Here is a 21,384-nt window from a genome sequence, read left to right as displayed (position 1 = left end):
TCGTTATTGGTTTGTCCGGTGTTGTCAGCCGGCGAAAACCTCCTCCTGCATGGTCAGTGGAGAAGGAGCCGGAGTTACCGAGTGGGAGCGTTTTCTCTGCTTAAGATACACACACTGAGAAGCTGTTAATAGAATACTTGTTTTCATCCCGTAATTTCGTTATCTGGTATTCATTTACTGTATGTGAATAAAAGGTACAGCTGAAGAGCTTCGGAACGCTTGTTTACAGGACAAACGTTTTCCTACTCATCTGTACAGATCCCTACATCTGTTATGTCGATACAAGAGTTATCCTCATTCTAGTGTTGGATTTTGTTGAAGAGTAGGGGCCACGAGTAGCTCAGGTTTAACTGACGTTTTTCAAGATTCCTCTGTTTTACCACACTGTCCCAAAATTGTCATTTAATCTGTTGTTGTTCTTCTGACGTTATACTTACAGATGGGGAAGCCATAGGGAGTTTGTATCATGGCAGCAGACGAGGATGGACTGGGACTGTTTGATACCCGCTACAGTGGTAAGATGTGTTAGATCGCTTTCTGTTTTGGGGGTGAAATAACACAAGCAGTCTTATGGAAATAAATAGGTCAAAAAATAACTTCTAAACCGAAATGGAAACAATTTAAATTGGACAAATACTGATGAGCTTCGCCTATAATTAAATGGCTGTAGCACAGTATCACTGTAGGCCATATCGCATTAGTAAGTTTGGATTTTAAACCATAACTGTGTACTTTGGTTTTCTAGTATGTTTTGAGGGGATGCTTGGAACTGGTCTCTTCCCCAAGTTTAATGGTGTATAATTTAACCTTCAGTATATCCTAATGAAGCTTGTGTGTGGATGGTTAGGAGGATTGCTCCTTTGGTTGCTATTTGTAAGAGCAAATATGCTGTCATCTGGTATGGTAGCAGCAATCAAGGTACTCTGACATTATTTTCAGCTCTGCAGTTTGTTGATCTGACATATATTTGTGAGATTCCCAGCTTCAGAAGGAATGTGGATATTGATGCTTTTCTTTACAGTAATAATATTTGTTGCAGAACTAGAGAGATTCATGTAGAGATGAGAGTGATAAGGGGCATTTGAAAAAGACATGAAGAAAGACTGAGATTTAGATAAAAATACACAGAACCAATTATTGTGTGAATAGATGGCAATACTAAAGCAATTTCTTTGAATTGTGATGTAGACTATTACAATACTTTCTGTTTAGCAGTAAGTGTTTCTTTTGAAAATAGTGCGTTTGTCATACTAATTCTTTAGAGCTTCTGGGTTTTAACTTTTGTATTCAGTGTATCTAGAAAACAATTTCAAATTCAGATCAAATTTGCTTAGTTGAAGTATAAATACATTTTTAAAAATATAAAGTATATAATTTGCTTCATGCACAGTTCTTGTGGTATTTAGGAATTGATCTTTCAAGGTTGTCTTTGCTCCTTCGTGACTAAAGATCTTTTCTTCATAGTAGGAGCTTGCTGGGAAAAACCTGTCTTTTACTAGTTGATGTTACTACTTTTACTACTCTCTACTGGTCTAAAATTACAGCTACACTTACTCTATGGGAAAGTTAGAGGGTGGAGGATACAAAATGTTTACTTTGGCATTTTTCTTTTCTTTAGCTGAAGCATCCTCCTTCAAGGAAGGTGATGAGAGCTCAGTGGATATTTATGATGACTTGGACAACAGTTTGCCAGTTTCTGGTAGGTTGATTTTATCTTATTGCTTAGCTTGGAGCATCATAAAGTCTCTGTGTTTTTTAGGCTGTTTTCAAGTAACACAACAGTTAGCTTGAAGTTTAAATTTAGCTGGTGTAACATATGCTTCAGTGAGCTACTTGTTTAAATTCAGGTTGTATATGTTACACTCTATAAATACAGCAGAGAATTCTTAGATCTATTAGGTGAATGATTATAAAATAGTTTTCATGTAGTAGTTTTCACTGCTCTTTTTAAGAGACTTTGCATGTAAAGGGTTGCAGAGAAACCTTGACTATTCTATCTGTGCCTTGACATAGGACATTTAGCAGTGTGCCTCAGTGGCCAAGAAGGCCAACAGCATCCTGGCCTGTATCAGGAATAGTGTGGCCAGCAGGAGTAGGGAGGTGATTGGCCCCCTGAACTCGACACTGGTGAGGCGACATCACGAGTACTGTGTCCAGTTTTGGGCCCCTCACTACAAGAAGGACACTGAGGTGCTGAAGCCTGTCCAAAGAAGGGCAACGAAGCTGGTGAAGGGTCTGGAGAACAAGTCGTATGAGGAGCGACTGAAGGAACTGGGGTTATTCAACCAGGTTCAACCCTGTTCAGCCGAGTAGCAAGGGATAGGACAAGAGGAAATGGCCTCAGGTTGCATCAAGGGAGGTTTAGGTTGGATATTAGGAAGATTTTCTTCACTGAAAGGGTTGTTAAGCGTTGGAATGGGTTGCCCAAGGCACTGGTGGAGTCCCCATCCCTGGAGGTGTTTAAGAGTCGGGTGTCATAGTGCTTAGGGACATGGTTTAGTCGAGGACTTGTCAGTGTTAGGTTACTGGTTGGACTCAATGATCTTAAAGGTCTTTTCCAATCTAGGCAATTCTGTGATTTTTACCTTGGAAAAAACACTCTTATTTTGTGTTTTTTAAATAGCTTCAGGACCAGAACCAACAGTCACTGATCACTAAATCCCAAGTAAGAGATCCAAAACATACTTCCTGTATGATACAGTGCATTCAGTAGATCCTTTTAACATTTTGTTACCTTCTCAACAATTTTACAAATTAATTTCCTCTTTTCACTTCCTTGAAAGTAAGAAAGAAATAGACCCAGCACATATTATTTTCTAGGAGTTCTAGTGTGCTGTTTAATTAAATGCTGTTTCTAGTATTTAAACAAGTGTTTCACTAGTGACGTTACTACTGTAAGGCCATTGAATTTTTATGGAAGGATTATACTATATCCTACCAACATAAAACATCTATACATCTTTTTTTTTTTTTCCATTTTGTATTTGTTACAGCATATACAAGTATTCTCTAAGTCTTTATTTCACATACTGAGATGCATTGTTTAGTAAACATTAAATATGTAAGGAGGAATAGCTTAATGCAAGACAAATATTTTACAGTCTAGTTCTAAGGGATTTTTTTTTAATTTGCGAAGAGGACTGGTGAGAGTTTTGCTCTATATAAGGTAAGATGTTATTTGTATGACATCTTGCATTGTGTTAGTAATACTCTTTGCATTATGGTGTTGTCCAAAGAAGAGCAACGAGCATTTATTCAACACAAGCAGCAGGGTTTTCAGCTCTGTCCCAACTCTGCAGAAACTGTATTTGATTCTGATCAGCTGATCCATGTTTGTGTAGGTCACTAACATCCAAGTATTCTTTTTCTCGTGTATTTTTTTCAACTGCTAATGTTTCAAAGGTGAAGTCTGGCCAGAAGCTGAGTGAGTTGTAGGATGCACATATTTCTTTTAGCTTTTTGCTATATATTGGCTGTGGAATTGCAGAACCTCAGATCGGTGCTAAGGTGTAGCCATTCTTGCTACTGTGAGTTAGTTCTCCTTGACTTAAAACAACTTATGAGACAGTCATAAAATGCACTCATCTTTGTTGCTGGGTATCCTGTATATCTCATTTCTTCAAACACATTGTTTTCAGTTGAACTTTAATTTTCGTTGTTACCTTTTATTTACATGTAAATTGGACCAAGTTTTTCCAGTAAAACTAAGGTAAATGTGGAAAATTAGGATAAGGATTTCTCCAGATGAGGTCCTGTGTTTTCCTCAGTACCACAATGTAGCCTGCCTAGAAAAATACCTTTATTCTTTATGTAATTTATTTTTCTTTATACAGACAATTCTGCTCCGAATTCTACACCGTCTGGAAACAGCTTAAATTTATTTGATGAGATTTTGATTGAAGAAGGGACTGCAAAGGAAGCATCCTACAATGAGGTTTGTATTGAGTGACAGAAATAATCCTGGTGTTTTGAAGGGGTTTTGTTCCAAATTTTTTTGTGTGAAGTGTCAGTATAGTCACGTCATCTGAAAAATAGGGAAATGTTTTAAATAAGTAAAACCAAGAGCATGCTAATAAATTGTTATGTCAACAAGTTTATCAGAATAAGTGAATCTCTCACTCTGTGACATGGCCTATTCTCATTTAACATCCCTTGCATGCAGTTTGTATATCAGCTCCATTACGGGAAAATGTGCCATAATTTCCTTCTAGTTAAATATCTGTTCAGACATCTGATGTGAAGCTAGTCTTATCATTTCTCCCAACAAATTTTGACAGACTAAAGCAGGTAGATCATGAATTAATCTTGCATATCATTAAATTTTGTCCTTGAGACAACCGTGCAGTAGATAACTGCCTCTAGCAAGTCAGCAGAATGATTATTCATTTAGCATCACCTATCCTGGTCCATAAGATGCATCTTAACTTTAACTTGAGCTTTGGAGTAAAAGGGACAGACATCTAGAGCTATAATGCACTATAAAAGAAGCAGGAGCAAAACCTCCATGATTCTACTTAGTGATGAAAATGTCACTTTGAAAGCAGTTGACTCTTACATATGACAGCACGAGAGTTGTCTGTTCTTCTGTGAAAGTTTTTTCACCATTTACTTTCAAGTAAGGCCTCATGACAAATGTATTTTATTTTGCGATCGCGACAGGAGCATGTCCTTTGCAGTCCAGGTTTGTTTGTAGTAACTTTTTGTTGTGTTTTTCCTTGTCTGTTTTGTATTATATAAAATCTGACAAACAAATCCCCATCTGTAAAGCTCTGAGAACTCCTGCTCCTCGGTAATAGTGTCTTTAATTTCACAATAATATGACTCCATGTTACTCTCTAGTGTATTACTGTTGGGCAAGTATGAATAGATTTACTCTTATGTGAGTGTCTGTGATGTTTTAGAGACTTGTATACCTGTTGGAGTGTATTGAAGCTTTTTGTTTTAATGTGGCTTTATATTTTACTTTTGGGGAAAAAACACAACTTTGCAATAAACATCACCATGTCAACTAACTATAAATCTAGAGGAGTAACTTTTCTGTGCAATTCAGTCCACTTCTGTGCCATGAATTCTTCTCTCTTTAACAGTTGCAGGCAGAATACAGAAAATGTCAACAGCAAATTAAAGAATTGATGAAGAAATTTAAGGAAATACAGGCACAGGTACTGTAGCTCAAAAGCAACATTGTGAAAACTTACATAAAGCAGACTGAGAGTTAATTTCATACGTTTTCCAGAAGGGATCCATCGCATGGATGTTTTGTAAAGCACGTCTGTAGGAGCCAGGAGCTTGTTGTGCCTGGGTTAGTTGGCAGGGTAGCCTGCTGACAAAATCAGTAGCTGACAAAATTCACTCGTTTCATGACGTTGTGTGCGGTAAGAGTTTAGGTGCTTCAAAGCTGTCATCGTCATTAGAAAATAAGCATGTCATATGAATAGTTATCAGAAAGGTATCCAGTTCTGTTAGGGTTTTTTGAAAAAATGAGTCTTTAATGCATGAGGGAGAGGTTGCATTTGAGCTGTCATTAGAACTGGAAGAGGTTGCCTGCGTTGCTTTGAGCCCTGTATAGTTTGATTGTCCCGGGCAATTCTGCAACGTACTCTGCTGTTTATTTCAGTTAACTCCCAAAGGTTCTGTGCTTTGCCATGGGAAGCAGCTGCTGTCCTGTGACACTTCTGCATTGTTTTCTGCGAAACTTGTCTGCCTTTCTGAGCAGGCTTTGCTGGCAACAGTTATGAAGAGAAAGGGCTCTCCCTAGGATTGACAGATAGGATTCCAGAACATTAGATCTAAAAGTGTTAGAACTACAGAGCACCCAAAATTGACTTTGATACCCTGACAGAAATAGAATTACCTTCTTTTTCTTAAAGTGCTTAAAAGCTACGTCTCTTATTTGACACAGTTACCAAGAAAGCAAGAAATTGTGTAAAAGAATGAAGCAAAGGGGTGGATTATTGTTTTTTAGCTCTATGATTACTTCGCTTGTTGTGTATTTCAGTTTTAATATACTGTATGCTTAAAACATCTTAATTACTAGGAATGCAAACAGGAGCCAAAATGTGATTGATGTTTTAAAAAGAACATCTGCTCTGCTCCTTTTGATCTCAATTATTCTGGCTTAATGGAGTAGGGTAGATTTAGATTAGATGTTAGGAAAACATTCTGTACAGTGAGGGTGGTGGAACACTGGAACAAGTTGCCTGGAGAGGTGGTGGTGGCTCCATCCCTGGAGACATTCAGGGTCAGGCTTGATGGGGCTCTGAGCAACCTGATGTAGTTAACGATGTCCCTGCTCAGTGCAGAGGGTTTGGACTAGATGACCTTTAAAGGTCCCTTCCAACCCAACGCATTCTATGGCTTCTCCAAAACAGTTCCTGTGTGTTGTACTGTCAGTTTGCACGTGATGGGACTTTTTCTAATGATTGTCTTGCACTGTTTTTCATTACATGTTTGGATACTCAAGCTAACTTTCATTTTTCCTTTCTCTTGCTCTCTTTTTTATATACATTTAAAATAGAATGTCATTCTACAGAATGAAAACCAGGCTCTCAAAAAGAATATTTCAGCACTTATCAAAACAGCAAGAGTGGAAATAAACCGTAAGGATGAAGAAATCAGTAATCTCCATCAAAGGTACCGCTAGACAGTAGAACTGAAGGCATACTTGTTGTCTGATCATGTTTATATACTTGAAAAATTTTGTGTGTATTTTAAGTAAAACTAGTTAAGAAAAAATGAAAGCCCTGTCTCCAACGGTGGGGAAGAGCAGCTAGGGAATTCTTCATAATTTCTGCGTACTACTAATCGTATTGCAAGGAGTTGAAAATTTTCAGGTACAATGGGAGAGCAGCTGAGTGTGAGGTTTTTGAACCACTTGAAACCAGAGCAGGGGTCCATCATTCAGGACCTTATGACACGATCACCTGCTTGTCACTTGCATGACATCAGCCATATCATCGGGTTTTTTTGTGTTTCAGTTTGACCATTTGATATTTTCCTGTACCGAAAGGTGTCATAAAGAAGGTTCATCTGACATTACTGTGCTAGAGGCTAAATGCATATTTACTATGCAGGTTGGGTTGGTTTTTTTTTCTAAATATAGAAAAATAGCAGACATGATCTGACAGAAGTCAAGAAGTTTTACCATGTGTAATTCTTTCATTTGATCAGCTTTGACACAAGAGCTGTCATTTTCACACCTTTGAGTGTAGTATTCTGGGGTTTAAATTAAATTATTTGAAAAATATTTTCTTGGTTTGGATACTCAGCTTCATTAAAGAGTTTACAAAGTCTGTTGCCATACCTTCTGATAGTGATGATAAGTCATGTACAGGGTACTTGATCTAGGTATTTTGGACCCATCCATGGAAAATTGTAGGGAATGTGGCACTTTGAGGTCTTAGAAGCACACTTTGTCAAAACAAAATGAAAAAACCTCAAACCCTGGCTTGGATACAGTTGCACTCATCACACATGTATGTGGATTTAATAGCCAGCCTAAAGCATGGCAAAAACTTGTCAGTACAGTTCAAAATTAAACAGGAATATAGGAGAGGGTTTTGGATTAAAACAGCTGCAGCTTTGTTTTAGTTCAGAGTTCACATCACAGTGTCACATTTTTGGAGTAGAGCCAGTTGTATAACCTGATCATTACGTATTTAAATTTACTGTATTGACCCATAGGCAGTGTTCAGTTATGTAAAACAAAGCCAACTCCATATTGCACTGGAGATAAGGAAAGGATTATTCCACACTTGATCTGATTTCCTTACAACTGAACACTGAATCAGCATAGAATTTTGGGCCAAAATCAAGTGTCTGTGTAGCAGCCACCTCATCCTTGACTCCCAAGAAGGAGCCATACATTTGGTCATTTGCTGCCATCATTTGTTGCTGTGACCTTTAGTTCTGTTACTGTCTGTGCGGATTAGACACAATCATTCTTTTTAGATGGTGGAGAGGGTTGCCGTTGTCTTCAGTCATGTCATTTTAATGAAATATTTTGTTGAATAAGGCAGAAAAGTGTGTTTCTTCTGTTTGTTTGTGATTTTTTTTTTTAATTCTGTTAGCAGTGAATAAGAGTTCAAGCCATACAGACCATGTGTGCCCTTTTTAATTTATTTTTTTAATTATGATTATTATTAGCATTTATCTTGATGAGGCTTGATTATTGTAATTTTGTACTTGTTTTCTGTAGCTTGCAGCAAGTTTCCAAAAATGGTAGTTTATTTACTTAATGGGTAGAGTAAGCACAGTCACATTATACCTATTACTTTGGTTGTCAGTTTACCAAATAGTAAACTACTAAATTAATCTTTTTATTTTCATTTTTTTTAATCACTGATGCTGTAAAGAACAACTTCTTTTTTTTCCTGGGGGAAGGCTCCTTATTGCTGGGTAATAAAATACTAATTTGTATTACTGAAATTGTTAATTAGACCAAATACAGTATTTTTCCATAGATCTTGCTTTTTGTGTAGTTGAATTTGGAAAATATGTATGCATCTTACTCCTTAGCTTTGTGCTAGTGGAAATTATTAAATATTCTGGGGTTTATCCCACATTTTTTTCAACTTGAAGCTGAAAGAAAGCATGAAAAATTTTAGAGACGTGCGGATTCGTTGCGATTTGACTTTTGTTTTGTTTAAATAAATTTTAAAATAACATAACTTTTTTTTTTTTTTTGGAACAGGCTCTCAGAATTTCCCAGTCATCGAAGTAGTTTCAACAGGACGTACCTTCCAGGATCAACTAATGGCAGGTGCTCCGAGATGTGTAAAACGAAAGATTCCAAATTCAGATCTTCCAATTCAGTTGACAGTATAAAGATGGAGCATAAAATGAAAAATGACTGTTCGAAAGATCCATACCACAGTTACTCATCTCGTAATACAGACAATGGGAAGTCTGGCTCTGAAAAAAGAAGCACTCCATATTTACTGAAATACCCTCCCGAAATGCTCTGCAATGATGGCACTCCCACGTGTCTACCGAACTATGACCATGGTTCCAGCAAGGATAGCAGGAGGGAACGAAAAGAAATTAGAAATAATGAACAGTACAGTGGAGGAAGTGTCAACAAATACAAAAGAGAAGTGCATCAGAGCACTGGAAACAGTGGTGACAGTGAAGAGGGGAATTCAGATCCTCAGCAAAAGCTGAAAACCCTGTCAGAGAAGGCTGATAAAAGTGAGTTGCAGCAAAAAAGTCAGAGTGTAAAACTCAAATGCAGTCCAAATGTAGAAAGAAGAGTAGAAAGGGGCCTTACTTCCTGGGAGAAACAAACTACCAGTAAAGACAGATTACAAACAAGAGCTGAACTCTATGCTGATGAAAGATCGCAAAATGCATTAAAAAAAGATGTTAAAACACATGATAAAGAAGAAAAAAGTGCTGTCCAGAAAACTCGAGCTGAACTCTATACTGATGAGAGATCACAAAATGCGTTAAAAAATGACGTTAAAACACATGATGAAGATAAAAACACTGGCCAGAAAAATAGAGCTGAACTCTATGCTGATGAAAGATCGCAAAATGCATTTAAAAAAGACCTTAAAGCACATGATAAAGAAGATAAAAGCACCGGCCAGAAGACTAGAGCTGAACTCTATGCTGATGAAAGATCGCAAAATGCATTAATAAAAGACCTTAAAACACATGATAAAGAGGATAAAAATACTGGGCAGAGAGCTAGAGGTGAGCTCTATGCTAATGAGAGATTACAAAATGTGTTAAAAAAAGATCTTAAAACATATGATAAAGAAGATAAAAACGATGGCCAGAAGACTAGAGGTGAACTCTATGCTGACAAGAGATCGCAAAATGCGTTAAAAAAAGACCTTAAAACACATGATAAAGAGGATAAAAACGCTGGCCAGAGAACTAGAGCTGAGCTCTACGCTGAGGAACGATTACAAAATGCGTTAAAAAAAGATCTTAAAACGCATGATAAAGAGGATAAAAGCGCTGGCCAAAAAGCTAAACCAAATGAAAAGCTACAAGAGCAATCAAGGAGGTCTGGTAGGGGGAGTAGTCCACACTCAAAGAATGAACATTCAAGGAGTCTTCATGAATCACATAGATGTCGGGTGGAAGAGTCTAGAAAAGCAAAAGACATTGACTGCAAGAGGGACAGGGGAACAAACGATCATGCTTCACCTTCTAATTCCAACAGCAGAGAGCATAAATACGCACGCTTAAAGGAAAATAGTAGTAGATACGAATGGGAAACAGCACATTCCAAATCAGAAAGACACAGAACTGAAGAAAAAAGGAAAAGAGAAAGAGATAATCAGGATGAAAATAGACACTTTAGAAATGTAAAAAAGGTTGCAAAAGAGATTTCTCACCGATCTGCAAAAGAATCCAAGAAAGACACAGATATTACAAAAAGTGAGAGAAACAAGTCCTGTAAGCTAGAAGAAACACCCAGAGTAGCAGATAACGTAAAAGACCATAAAGTTCCCAAAACTAAAGGTGATCACACTGGGACAACAAGCAAAGACTTGAAACTTAGCTTTATGGAAAAGCTGAATCTAACTCTTTCTCCTGCTAAGAAGCAGTGTCTCTCTCCAACGGATGGACTTCAGACACCTTCCCAAAGAGCTGCTGAGGAGGAAAGCCCAGAGTTCACGCTGCAGGCAGAGCTATTGGGTTCTGCCCACCCACTTAACTGTGGTCCCACAGAGCAAATGAACCCAGCATTACGGGTTCTGGACAGCATAGCAAAAAGCGACGTGCAACCAGCACTGCTGCCCCTCGCTGTCCACTCTGAAAACGAAACCTTGGAAGCAGCAGCAGCAGCAGATCCAGCCCGGTCTGGGTCTGAAGGATTGCCAGCAGTGGCAACTGAAGAACTGAGCTCAGAGACCTTACCAGAAGCAGAAGAGGGTCAAGTACAGCCCCAAGCCTTGCCAGGGGCAGCAGAGATGCTGGGTCCTCAGGAGATGGAGCCAGAAGTGTCATCAGAAGCAGCAGAGGTTTGTGATCTGTTTCAGTCAGAAGCCTCCGAAGCAGCAGAGTCTTGTGATCTGGTGCAGCCAGAAGCCTCAGCAGCAGCAACAGTGGCAGATCTGAATAACCCTGAATCTTTGCCCCAGGAGGTGACAGGGAGCATGGCAGAGTGTGAAAACTTGCCTGTGACTGTGGGTGTGATGCAGGATGACAATGTACCGGCGGCAGCAGCAGTGGCACAGGCTGAACCTGCCAGTGAAAGTACAGGAGCCCTTCCAGAGTCAGCAGCAGATAAGAAAGAGGAAGATAAAATATGTCTGGCTGCTGACGTAGAAGGCTCTGCAGACCAACGTGGCTCTCAAAACCTTGTGTTACATGATTTAGAAGCCAAAAGCTCTGGTGACTTGGAGTCATGTGATGTCACATGTGGTGCTAGCGAAACAAAACCAGACTCTCTGATGGAAATATTAAAGGACAGTGATCACTTGGCTGCAGAAAATGTTGAATGTCCCATTGAGGAAAAGGATGTCTGTGATATTAATACAAGTACGTCTCAACTTGACAGAGCTGTGTTAACTGATAAGGATGAACCACTAGTTGACCAAAATGCTTGTGACCTGGAGCCAGACCTAACTGAAATCGGTACTGCAGCGTCTTCTCTTAGTGGTGAGATGTATCCCCCAACTAAAGACAGAGAAAGTAATCCAGTTCCCGTTGATGATGACAGCTCAATACTGAGCATTGACCTCAATCACTTGAGGTATATTCCGAAGGCGATCAGCCCTCTGAACAGCCCGATGCGCCCCTTGGCTAAAGCACTTAAGATGGAAAGTCCCTGCAAAGGCCTCGTGAAGAGTTATAACAAAGGTATTTCTGTATGTGTGTTCTAATTTCTTTTTTGCATAAAGGTGTAGAAGATCCAGTCATGGAAAGCAGAAATGACTTCAACTGCTTTCTCAAAAATATGAACTGTTTCTTCTTAGCTGTCAAAGTCCCTACTTGTTTGTAGCAGAAGCATTTAACAGTGCAGCAAAGATTGTAGCCGGTTAAACATCAATGCTATAAAATTTGGAATTTGTCACTACTGACAGATGAGTGGTGGAAACAAGAGTTGTGCTCTGACTTCTAAAAAAAATACATAGAGGTTTCTTAGTTATGGTTAGTTCTGAGTAGAACTCATTAGGTATTTCTGGAATTGTAGAGACAAAAGTTACTCAGGATCATAGTCTTGGAAGTATTTATTTGTAAGAAAGCTAGAGAGAGTACCTGAGACTTAATTTCTAGGAATGCCAGTTAAGAGAAGGGTGTGCTCTTCATCTGAATTGATGTCAGTGTGAATTTTCATATATATATTTTATAATTGTGAGTCAGTCAGTGAGGAAAGAAGTAGAACAAATAGAATGTTGGGTTTTATCATTAATGAAGTAAGAGCTAACTCTTAAATAAAATATGAGGGCTGTCAGTGTGTTCTATCTCCCTGGCAAGAAGAGAAAATAGGTCACCCAAATTTTATATATATTGCTTGTGTGAATTTAATTCTTCTTGCAATGTTCTGCTGCAGCTAGTAAGTTTTCTTGAAAGTTCAGATTTCCTACTAGAAGAGGAATGATAGAGTGACATTTAAATGTTTTTTCTTATGTTCCAGAGCATAATCCTTATATTCTTTTGCAAATCTTAGTGTGGTTTACTCTGCAATTCTGTCTCTTGTGCTTGAGAAAACTACTCTCCTAAGTGTGAATTCCTACACCAGTTTATATTTCATTTCTATGATAGCTTGTAGTCTTTGAAATATTGATAGTGGAGGGATATGACAGCTTTGGGATTAGAGTAGATGAATATCAAATAAAAGTATTTTTCTGATTTTGTAGTGTTTCCCTGAGTTACTTATTAGTGAAATCCATCCTGTCTGGAACTTGCTACTGAATCCCAAAGCAGTGATTTTCAGCTCTGAAGTTAGATGCTGAGTGGTCTTTATGATCTGACTTGTGATAGGCGTGCCACATGTTCTACGTCTGTTAAATTGACGGGAGGATTTAGGTCTTTCTTTGCTTTGAAATGGAGCACTCACCTTTCTACTGTTCTGCAGGACAGGGGTGTATATACTAATTCTTTATTTTGACCACTTCCATTTTCTGTTTTGGTGTGTCAAAATATTGCAGTGCTTAGTTTTGAGAAGGTCTTAATCCTTGTAAAACTGAAAGAGGCAGTGATGGGATATGGTTTTGCTCTTGTAGAATCTATGTAAATATTTTTGCATACTACTTTGAAGCATTCATCCTAAGTTTATTTTTTACAGAGATCAATTTAGATATGATCTTTTATGAGATTAAAATGTTCGTTAGAGGTCATTAAGCAGTCTAATCTATGTGTGATTGAACATAAGAGTGTTTTATTAACTAGAGTGCCCAGCAAGCCTAAAATTAACTGCAAACCTCATTAGTCGATACATATGCACTTCAGTGGAATTTTTGTACAATGGAAATGAGCTTGCCTTTTCATCTCCTGTAACACACTACTTTATAGCTAACTATAACTGCATATTTTTCTTAACAATATAACATTTGATTTTAATTTTAAATAACAATTAAATACATATTTAATTATAGCCCCCCAAAAATGAAAAAAAAACATTTAATGAACGTATTTGTGAGGCAAAGTAAGGCACGCTGCATTTTGCAGAACTTAGCCTTTTGTCTCACATTCCTGTCATTCAGGAAACTGAGCTGAAGACTTTCTTCCAATTTTTAAGATATTTTTTTTTATGCTGTTGTGTTTAGTTACAGTGCTGGTCATCTTAAATGCATCAAAAACTGAAATAGCAATTTTATCAGGTGTGTGGTGTCTACTACTCCGTTTAGTAAGTCAGTTTATTGAAAGGCTTGAAGAGATAGTTAAATGCCATTAGTTCTTATTTTTGTTGTGAAACCATTAAAAGCAAAGCTGGTTATTGTATGTAAATGTTAATTCATAATGATTTTAAATTTTAGCTTGTGCAATGTTCAGAAAACTTGTTAAGAGTAAATGGAAAGAAGTTCATAACCAATGGAAACTGTTGGATTTTTTCTGGTTTCACTGGGTATATTTGTGAGACAGGTCACATGCATTTGGTGAAATGTTGAAGTCTTATTTGCCATTTGACGCTCAGAAAAATCAATTAAACGAGCAGCTGCTGAAGGAAACCACCCAAGCTTGTTATAGCTTAAACTTCCTGAGTTGTTGTTTGCGGTCAGACTCTTCCAGGTTTTTCTGAAAATGTCTGTTTATAATTACATTCTTCCTGGTGTTCACTAAACTGTTTTATTTTTGTAGATCTAATTCCTGAAAGTGCTGTTGTCGTCTGTCCCTCAAAGAATTTGTCGAAGGAGGTAAACAAGGAAAATCAAAAGCCAGTTAGCATGTCTGATGAGCACTTAGAGATGGAGTCCCAGCTGAGCATCTCCTCAGATGAAATAGAAGAAGGAGAAATCATAAGCAGCGATGATGATGCAGAAAAATCTAAGCTAGAAAGAGACTCTGAAAATACAAAAAACTCGAGACCAAAAGCTTTGCCCGAGACGCGAAATTTGACCAGCAGTCCACAGAACCAAAAGAGCAAAACTGTGTATTGCAACGAAGATAACGGAAAATTTGTTTCTGTGAAAGTAAGTACGAAGAACAGAGAGAGGCATAAAAGTCAGAATTTCAGATCTTCAAAGGATATGAAGAAAAATAAAACTGTGAGCATTGCTTATCTTGAAAAAATAGTTCACGTTATTGTTGAACCTTCAAATGTACAGGAAGTCATGCAGATGCTAAGAGCTGTTCGAAAACAGATGAGGAAAAACTACATGAAGTTCAAGGTGCACTTCCCTGTTCAGAATTTTCACAGAATTATAGAATCTGGTATCATAAATTTTACATCATTAATAAAATACTTGAATTTTTCCAAGATGTCTACATTAGGTGACACATTAAAATTGAACATCTGTGATGTTATAGAGTCCAAACTTAAGCAAGTTAAAAAGAATGCAATAGTGGACCGTCTTTTTGAACAACAAGTATCAGACATGAAAAAACAGTTATGGAAATTTGTAGATGAACAGCTTGATTACTTATTCGACAAGATAAGGAGAACTATAATAAAACTATGTGATGTGAGAAATGTGGCAAATGAGAGTGAGGAAGGGAAATTTGAAAGAGCAGGAAAGCCAAAACACAAAATAGGTCATAAAAATGATGTGCGAAGATCTAGAAAAAAGTCCCTGAAAGCCAGATCTCAGAAGCCTGAAGAGTATATCCTTTCCAGGCAGATTGTGGGTTATCAACGACATAAGTGTCACCACGAGAAAAATAAAACAGATGCACCAAAAAACACCTTTACAAAATGTCTTAACTCCATTGATAATACGAGGAATTCCCAAACCAAAGTGCATCTCTCTAAAGAAAGTAATTCACAAGGCACTCTCACACCGTTGAAAGGTGTAAAATATGACAAGGAAGGATTCCAGCTGTCCAGAGATGCTAACAAGTCTGATCTTAGTTACGAGCTTCTCACAGAGCAACAAGCGTCCAGTCTGACGTTTAATCTTGTGAGCGATGCTCAAATGGGTGAAATCTTCAAGAGCTTGTTGCAAGGTTCTGATCTCTTGGAAAAAAACGGTGGCAATATTGATAGAAACGAGTGGGAATTCAGGACTCCAGAAAAACAGGTTTTAGACAGTCATAAATGCAGAGGTAATGCTGCTGGGCTGGTGCAAGAGCTTGCTCCGAATGAGGCTTGTGTGCAATCTCGACCAGTAGAGGATATAAACTGTCCCACTGTTTCACCGGTAAGAGCTCCCTCTTTAGCCTCCAGGCTTCAGATGCCTGTGGATCCAGATGTACTCGACGAAAGCTGTATGTTTGAGGTGCCTACAAATGCAGCTTCATGCAAAGATGACGAGTGCAGTTCACAAAAGAGTAAATCGTTGGTTTCTTCTATCCTCCTTGAAGATTTGGCCGTTTCCTTAACTATTCCATCACCTCTGAAATCAGATGCTCACCTCAGCTTTCTAAAACCTGAGAATAATTCTAGCTCAACTCCCGAGGGTGTTCTCAGTGCACATTACAGCGAAGATGCACTTCTCGAAGAGGAGGATGCCACTGAACAAGACATCCACTTGGCTTTAGAATCTGATAACTCAAGCAGTAAATCAAGTTGCTCTTCATCGTGGACAAGTCGTCCTGTCGCTCCCGGTTTTCAGTGTCGTCCCAGCCTACCAATGCAAGCAGTAATCATGGAGAAATCCAACGATCATTTTATTGTGAAGATTAGGCGTGCGGTGCCGTCTGCCTCGGCAGCACCAGATCACGTGGCTTCAGCGAAGGAGGCACGGACATCCTCGAACAAGATCGAAAAAGAAGTGAGAAATGGGGAAAAAGGAAAGGGCAGCCATAATGCCACAGCGGCCACTGTGCAAGAAACTGTCAAACCAGATATGGGTAAAACTGATGAGTTGTCTCATGTCAGCACTGGACAAGAACAAAGTCCTGCCTTACCTCTGAAGGAGTCTCATAGTAGCATTGGGAAGGAAGAAACTAGTGGGTTGCTTGGACCCTGTAGAAAATCTTCAAACACAGAGAGCCATGACAACGAAAGCCTAGATGAAGACTCTGAGCAATCTCAGGTGCACAAATTGAAAGTTTCTGAAAACATAAATGAAACCGGTGTTGGGTCTCAAGCTTCTTTTATTGGATGCGGTATTGAGTCGTACATAGACTTAACAGATGATATTGTGAGTGAAATGCCCTGTTGTGGAGTGGAATCCACTGCAGGTAATGAGACTCGGGAAACCTCTACAGGAAACTCGGAAATCGGTGATAAAAAGGAAGAACCGAAAGAGTGCACAGATGCGTTTATAGACTTAACGGAAGAGCTTTCCAATGAGACTGTAGCAGGTGAATGCAGTCTTGAAACAAAATCCACTTCAAATACTGATACAGGATGCCAAATAAGTATAGATGATAAAACTAGCAGAAAAAGGAAAATGGAGGCTGTTGGAGAGAATTGCAACTCAAAAAAGCAACGGGAAGAAACTGTGTCAGCAGGTGAAGGGAGTGAAGCGAGTGATGTGAAGTCTGAAGAGGTAAATTCAACACCCAAACAATGTTCCAGCAAGATGAATGAGCTGCAGCAGAACAAAGACTCTTTGCCTTTGGCTTCATCTGCATCATCACCTAGCCTGTATGCCAAAAACATTATTAAAAAGAAGGGAGAAGTAGTAGTTTCCTGGACGAGGTAATTTCTGATTTGATCTGTTTGATTGTTTTAGGTGTTTTTAAGCTATGAGGTATACTGAAAAGTGGGAAGCAAAGTCTGTTTAGCTGATGATTGAAGTTATTCAGTAGCTCCACGTCCTTCTTTAAGTCATGGACTGAGAGCCTCCTTCTATCTATGCAAGATGGCTTTATGAGGTTGATGTTTACTCTTAAGAGTACCAGTGAAAGGTGCCAAAGTCTATCTTATCCTTTTTCTCTAACAGTTGTCCAGCAGAAAACAAATTTAAGAGGTGAACTGATTTCATGTAAGCCTGCTAGCAGCTTTTGGAAGAGAACGTTTTTTAGCCGTTCTTGGGTAGGTTAAATCAGATTTGCCTTAAAGAAGGTGGCTTCCCATACATCATAACTAATTCCATTTGCTTACCCAGATTTCCCGAAGTGAGTGATTTTTGTTTTCAAAGCTTATAGGCTGAGGTAGCAAGACCTGCTATATTCCACGGGCTGTAATTTTTGTTTCCCCTGCCTGTTTCCTGTCCAGAAATTCCAGCCAGGCTTGGTAGGGGATGGAAGTCTTTGATGTTCCTACAAGGCCTGGAAGCATTAATGACTGGGTAAAGGAGGGCACCTAAAGATTTTCCCCACTGGGAGAAGGCATGAAAGCAAACAGTTTTCTGTTTTGGGTTCATCATAGAATCATGGGGTGGTTTGGGTTGGAAGAGACCTTAAAGATCATTGATTTCCAACCCCTTTACCCTGAACAGAGACATCTCCCACTCTATGCTGCTTAATCTGCAGAAATGTGCTAGTCAAGTGTTCAGCCCCTGTATTCCAGTTTGAAGGATGTGGGTGACAAATGGGGTGACTGCATGTGTCAAAGATACATGCAAAGTTATTGTTGTATGTTCTTATCCTTAAGAAACTGTAGTTAACAGGCTTTGCTGTTCTTGCTGCAACTTGGTACAATCAATACTTCATGAAGGGGCTTCTAAAATTTTCAGACCTTTCTGAACTCTAGCTCTGATATAAATAAGTTTCTAGGCTGCATTTTAAAATAAAATAAACTCCTTCATGGAAAAAAGACAGTGAAAGCTAATACAATTTTTAAAGTGCAAACCAAGGAGATAGGAAGAGATTTTTAGAGTTTCCCCTATGAATATGACTAGGTTTTCTGGGTGACAGTCTTTGTCCATCTTTGAACTATTCCTTAAAAAGGAAGTTTGATTAAATATTCGTTACATTTTTCTTTGAAACTGAGGAAATAAGAGATATAATTTATTGGAATATGGCTGCTTTCAACCAAAGATACATAGTAGCTACTGTGCAATGACTGTACATTGTACATATACCTAAATTCATTACGAGACCAGCAACACATCAGTGACACACTGAAGAATAGGCTTCTGCTTCTTTATTCTCGTGTGAACAGTAGATATGCCTGGAGTGTGTTATATTAAGCCACTTAGAGAAGTCAGACACCTCTGTTTAATCTTTGAACATGAGTGGGCCTTAGGTAAAAGCTGCTGCCTGACCATGCAAGCTGAGGCAAATCCCCCCAGGACTACTGGCCCCCATTGAATTTATTAGTTAGTTTCAATTCAGGTTTAAATGTCTGTTTTCGATGACTTTGGTTTGGGGCTAACTCTACTGTAATAATCCTGCTCTTCCTAATTGGACAGCATAATCTCCGCTACTGCTTGTTTTTACTGTCTTACTCTGTGCTGCTAGAGGAGAGGATCCTCTGTAAGTTCATTGCTACCATCTGAACTTATGTTCTGTAGTTTGGAAATACTCTGAATTTTTATATGCATTTTTTTGTTTGTGTTCATGTACATATATATACGTATTAATATTTTTTTAAATGCGTTTTTGCTATAGAAACGACGACCGAGAAATTTTACTGGAATGTCAGAGAAAAGGACCGTCAAGCAAAACTTTTGTTTCCTTAGCCACTAGGCTGAACAAAAGCCCAAATCAGGTGGGTGCTGTCAGGTGTATCTGTGCATTTATGCCACTCTTCCTGGTTAGCTATTTGGTTGATGGCAGACATGCTCTAGCAAAATGCGCATATAGTGATTAGAAATACTAACTTAGAGTTGAGTGAGGTCACTGTGTAAACCGTAGCCACGCTCAACAAAAATATGTTTGACTCTCATCTACAGACCAACTTTGTAAAATCTCTCATAGGCAGGTTGCTCCATGGTGAGCCATAAATACCTGAAGCAACAGTTGTACAAGAGGGTAGAAGATAACCAATATACTGTGCTTTTTGTGGAGGACAAAATAAGTTTTTGTCCTTACATTTGAGTCTTACGCAGAGTTATACCTGGCAGAATTCAAGTCTGGTTGACTTTGAAGCCTTCAGTTTTTCCTCCTTGTAAGGAAACCTGTGTTAAACCAGTAGTTGCCTCTAGCTCTTTGTGATTAATCTGGACACTATTTCAGATTTCAGAGGTATAGGAAGACTTCCTACATTCAATTAATCTGTTAATGGTGCTCCTAAAATTCTCCCACTGAAATTTACTGGAAGCAAAGAAAAAGCAAAATAGCGTTCCTTTAAAAAAAACAACTTTATGCTGTCAGATCAGTCTGTCTTGATAGGTTTGGAAATCTGGAACCTTAATGATAATATCTTTTTTTTGTCCTCTGTTAGGTTTCAGAAAGATTCAAGCAGTTAATGAAGCTGTTCAAGAAATCCAGGTGCAAGTAAACTTCCCACTGAGTTGCTTCATGGTTATGGGTTTAGCCATTGCCAGTAACAATGAGCTACAACCACTGCATTCATCTGATGGGATCACTGGGAGGTATCCAAGTCAGAATACTGAGATGGGTAAATCTGATGCACCACTAATTATTTACTTCCCTCTCTGTGTTTCCTCTGAAGTGCTTTATCTGAATAACATGGAAGGAACTTTACAAACAAGCTTACTGGGAAAGAACAGGCATGTCTCAACGGAGCAGCGTGGTTTTGAGGGGGTGACATCTCCTGTTGATTTGACAAGGGCAGGCTGTGCCATCAGGCCAAAGTGGTGGCTCTTGCTTGACTTGTTGGAAATGCTGCCTCTGGCGGTGTCAAACTGTGATTTTAAAAAGGAAGAGTGCTTTGGAATCCAGTTGGTAGGTAGGCCTGGAATGCTACAAGCACATTGTCTGGGTTGCATTTAAACAATTTTTTAAAAGAAATTAGGCCTTTTTCTTCTGAAATAAGACAGGGCAGCGAGAGCAGTGATTCCAAAAGCTGTTTATCCAGTAAGGTGATCCTGATGGTAAGGACAAGGGCAGTTCTTGCTGCTTTCTCAGTTGCTTGTAATGGGTTTCAAGGAGAGAACCTGGCACGGAGTGCAGGATTTTTCTTTGACGTCAAAGCACGTTACCTAAGCCAGTTCTTAGTGACTCCAGTGTTCAGCAGAGAGGAATGACTCTCTTTGAGGATGCCCGTCTGTTGTCATTGGCAATGCAGAAAATCCGTGCCAGTTGTCTAGTCTAGACCCTTAACTTTGCAATTTTGAAGTCAAATCAAATGAGTCCAAACCTCTGTGAGAGAGTGAAGCCAGTCATTAATGCAGTGACCATTTTTTTAGTTTCTTTTAAATTGTGACATGCCATAATGAATATTCATTTACAAAGAACGTTCTTGCAGTTCTTCTGATATTTAAAAAGACTTAGTAATGAATTTTGAATAGGGGGCGATCCATGAAAAGTGCATTGGAATTTTTTTCAATTATTTTTTTTTCCTTTGGAATAGGCTTATGTTTTTCTGCTCCAAATTACGCGTGGATACTTAATATAGGTCGTCAACATAATGAACATTCTGTTTTGTTTAAAAAAATGAAAAATCGACAAGTGATTTTCTTTTTAAAATTAATTTAGAAACAGACCTTTACAGTTTTATAAAATGTGACTTTATACTTACTGATAGGGAGAAAAACTTTTCTGTAAAAACAAGCAATTTCAAAAGCTTGTCAACTTGTCATGTTTTGACAGCAGTTTTATCTGTCTTTACAAATTGTTTAGTACATTAGAAATTCATTACGTTCTATTTTAAAGAACTCTTATAACTGCTTCCAGTTTTACTAGTACATACTAAAAGTGTATGTGTGTGTGTATGTGTGTATATATATGTATACACACATCTCATATATACTGCTGCTTTATCCCAAATTTCTGAAAAGCTTCTTTTTCTTCTTCCACTTCAGA

At 38.4% G+C, this 21,384-nt stretch overlaps 1 protein-coding gene across 1 annotated transcript; it reads left to right on the top strand.

Annotated features, from left to right (window-relative positions):
- Positions 1–432: 432 nt before the first annotated feature.
- CASP8AP2 (caspase 8 associated protein 2) lies at positions 433–19,897 on the top strand. Its single transcript, XM_009878944.1, has 10 exons — positions 433–515; positions 1,619–1,699; positions 3,834–3,934; positions 5,088–5,162; positions 6,518–6,633; positions 8,693–9,390; positions 9,955–11,820; positions 14,263–17,209; positions 19,066–19,165; positions 19,841–19,897. The coding sequence occupies exons 1-10, from the start codon at positions 467–469 to the stop codon at positions 19,895–19,897; spliced, it is 6,090 nt and encodes a 2,029-aa protein (XP_009877246.1). The 5' UTR covers positions 433–466.
- The last annotated feature ends 1,487 nt before the right edge of the window (positions 19,898–21,384 follow it).

Source organism: Apaloderma vittatum, unplaced genomic scaffold (genome assembly GCF_000703405.1).
Source record: "Apaloderma vittatum isolate BGI_N311 unplaced genomic scaffold, ASM70340v1 scaffold14901, whole genome shotgun sequence".
Lineage (NCBI taxonomy): Eukaryota > Metazoa > Chordata > Aves > Trogoniformes > Trogonidae > Apaloderma > Apaloderma vittatum.
Note: the sequence above shows the minus strand (reverse complement) of the source record. Positions and strands in the feature narration are given on the sequence as shown.

Coding starts and splice junctions, on each gene's coding strand:
- CASP8AP2 (XM_009878944.1), top strand. CDS start 467: ATGGCAGCAGACGAGGATGGACTGGGACTGTTTGATACCCGCTACAGT. Junction 516..1,618: donor GTTTGATACCCGCTACAGTG/GTAAGATGTGTT, acceptor TCTTTTCTTTAG/CTGAAGCATCCTCCTTCAAG. Junction 3,935..5,087: donor AGGAAGCATCCTACAATGAG/GTTTGTATTGAG, acceptor TCTCTTTAACAG/TTGCAGGCAGAATACAGAAA.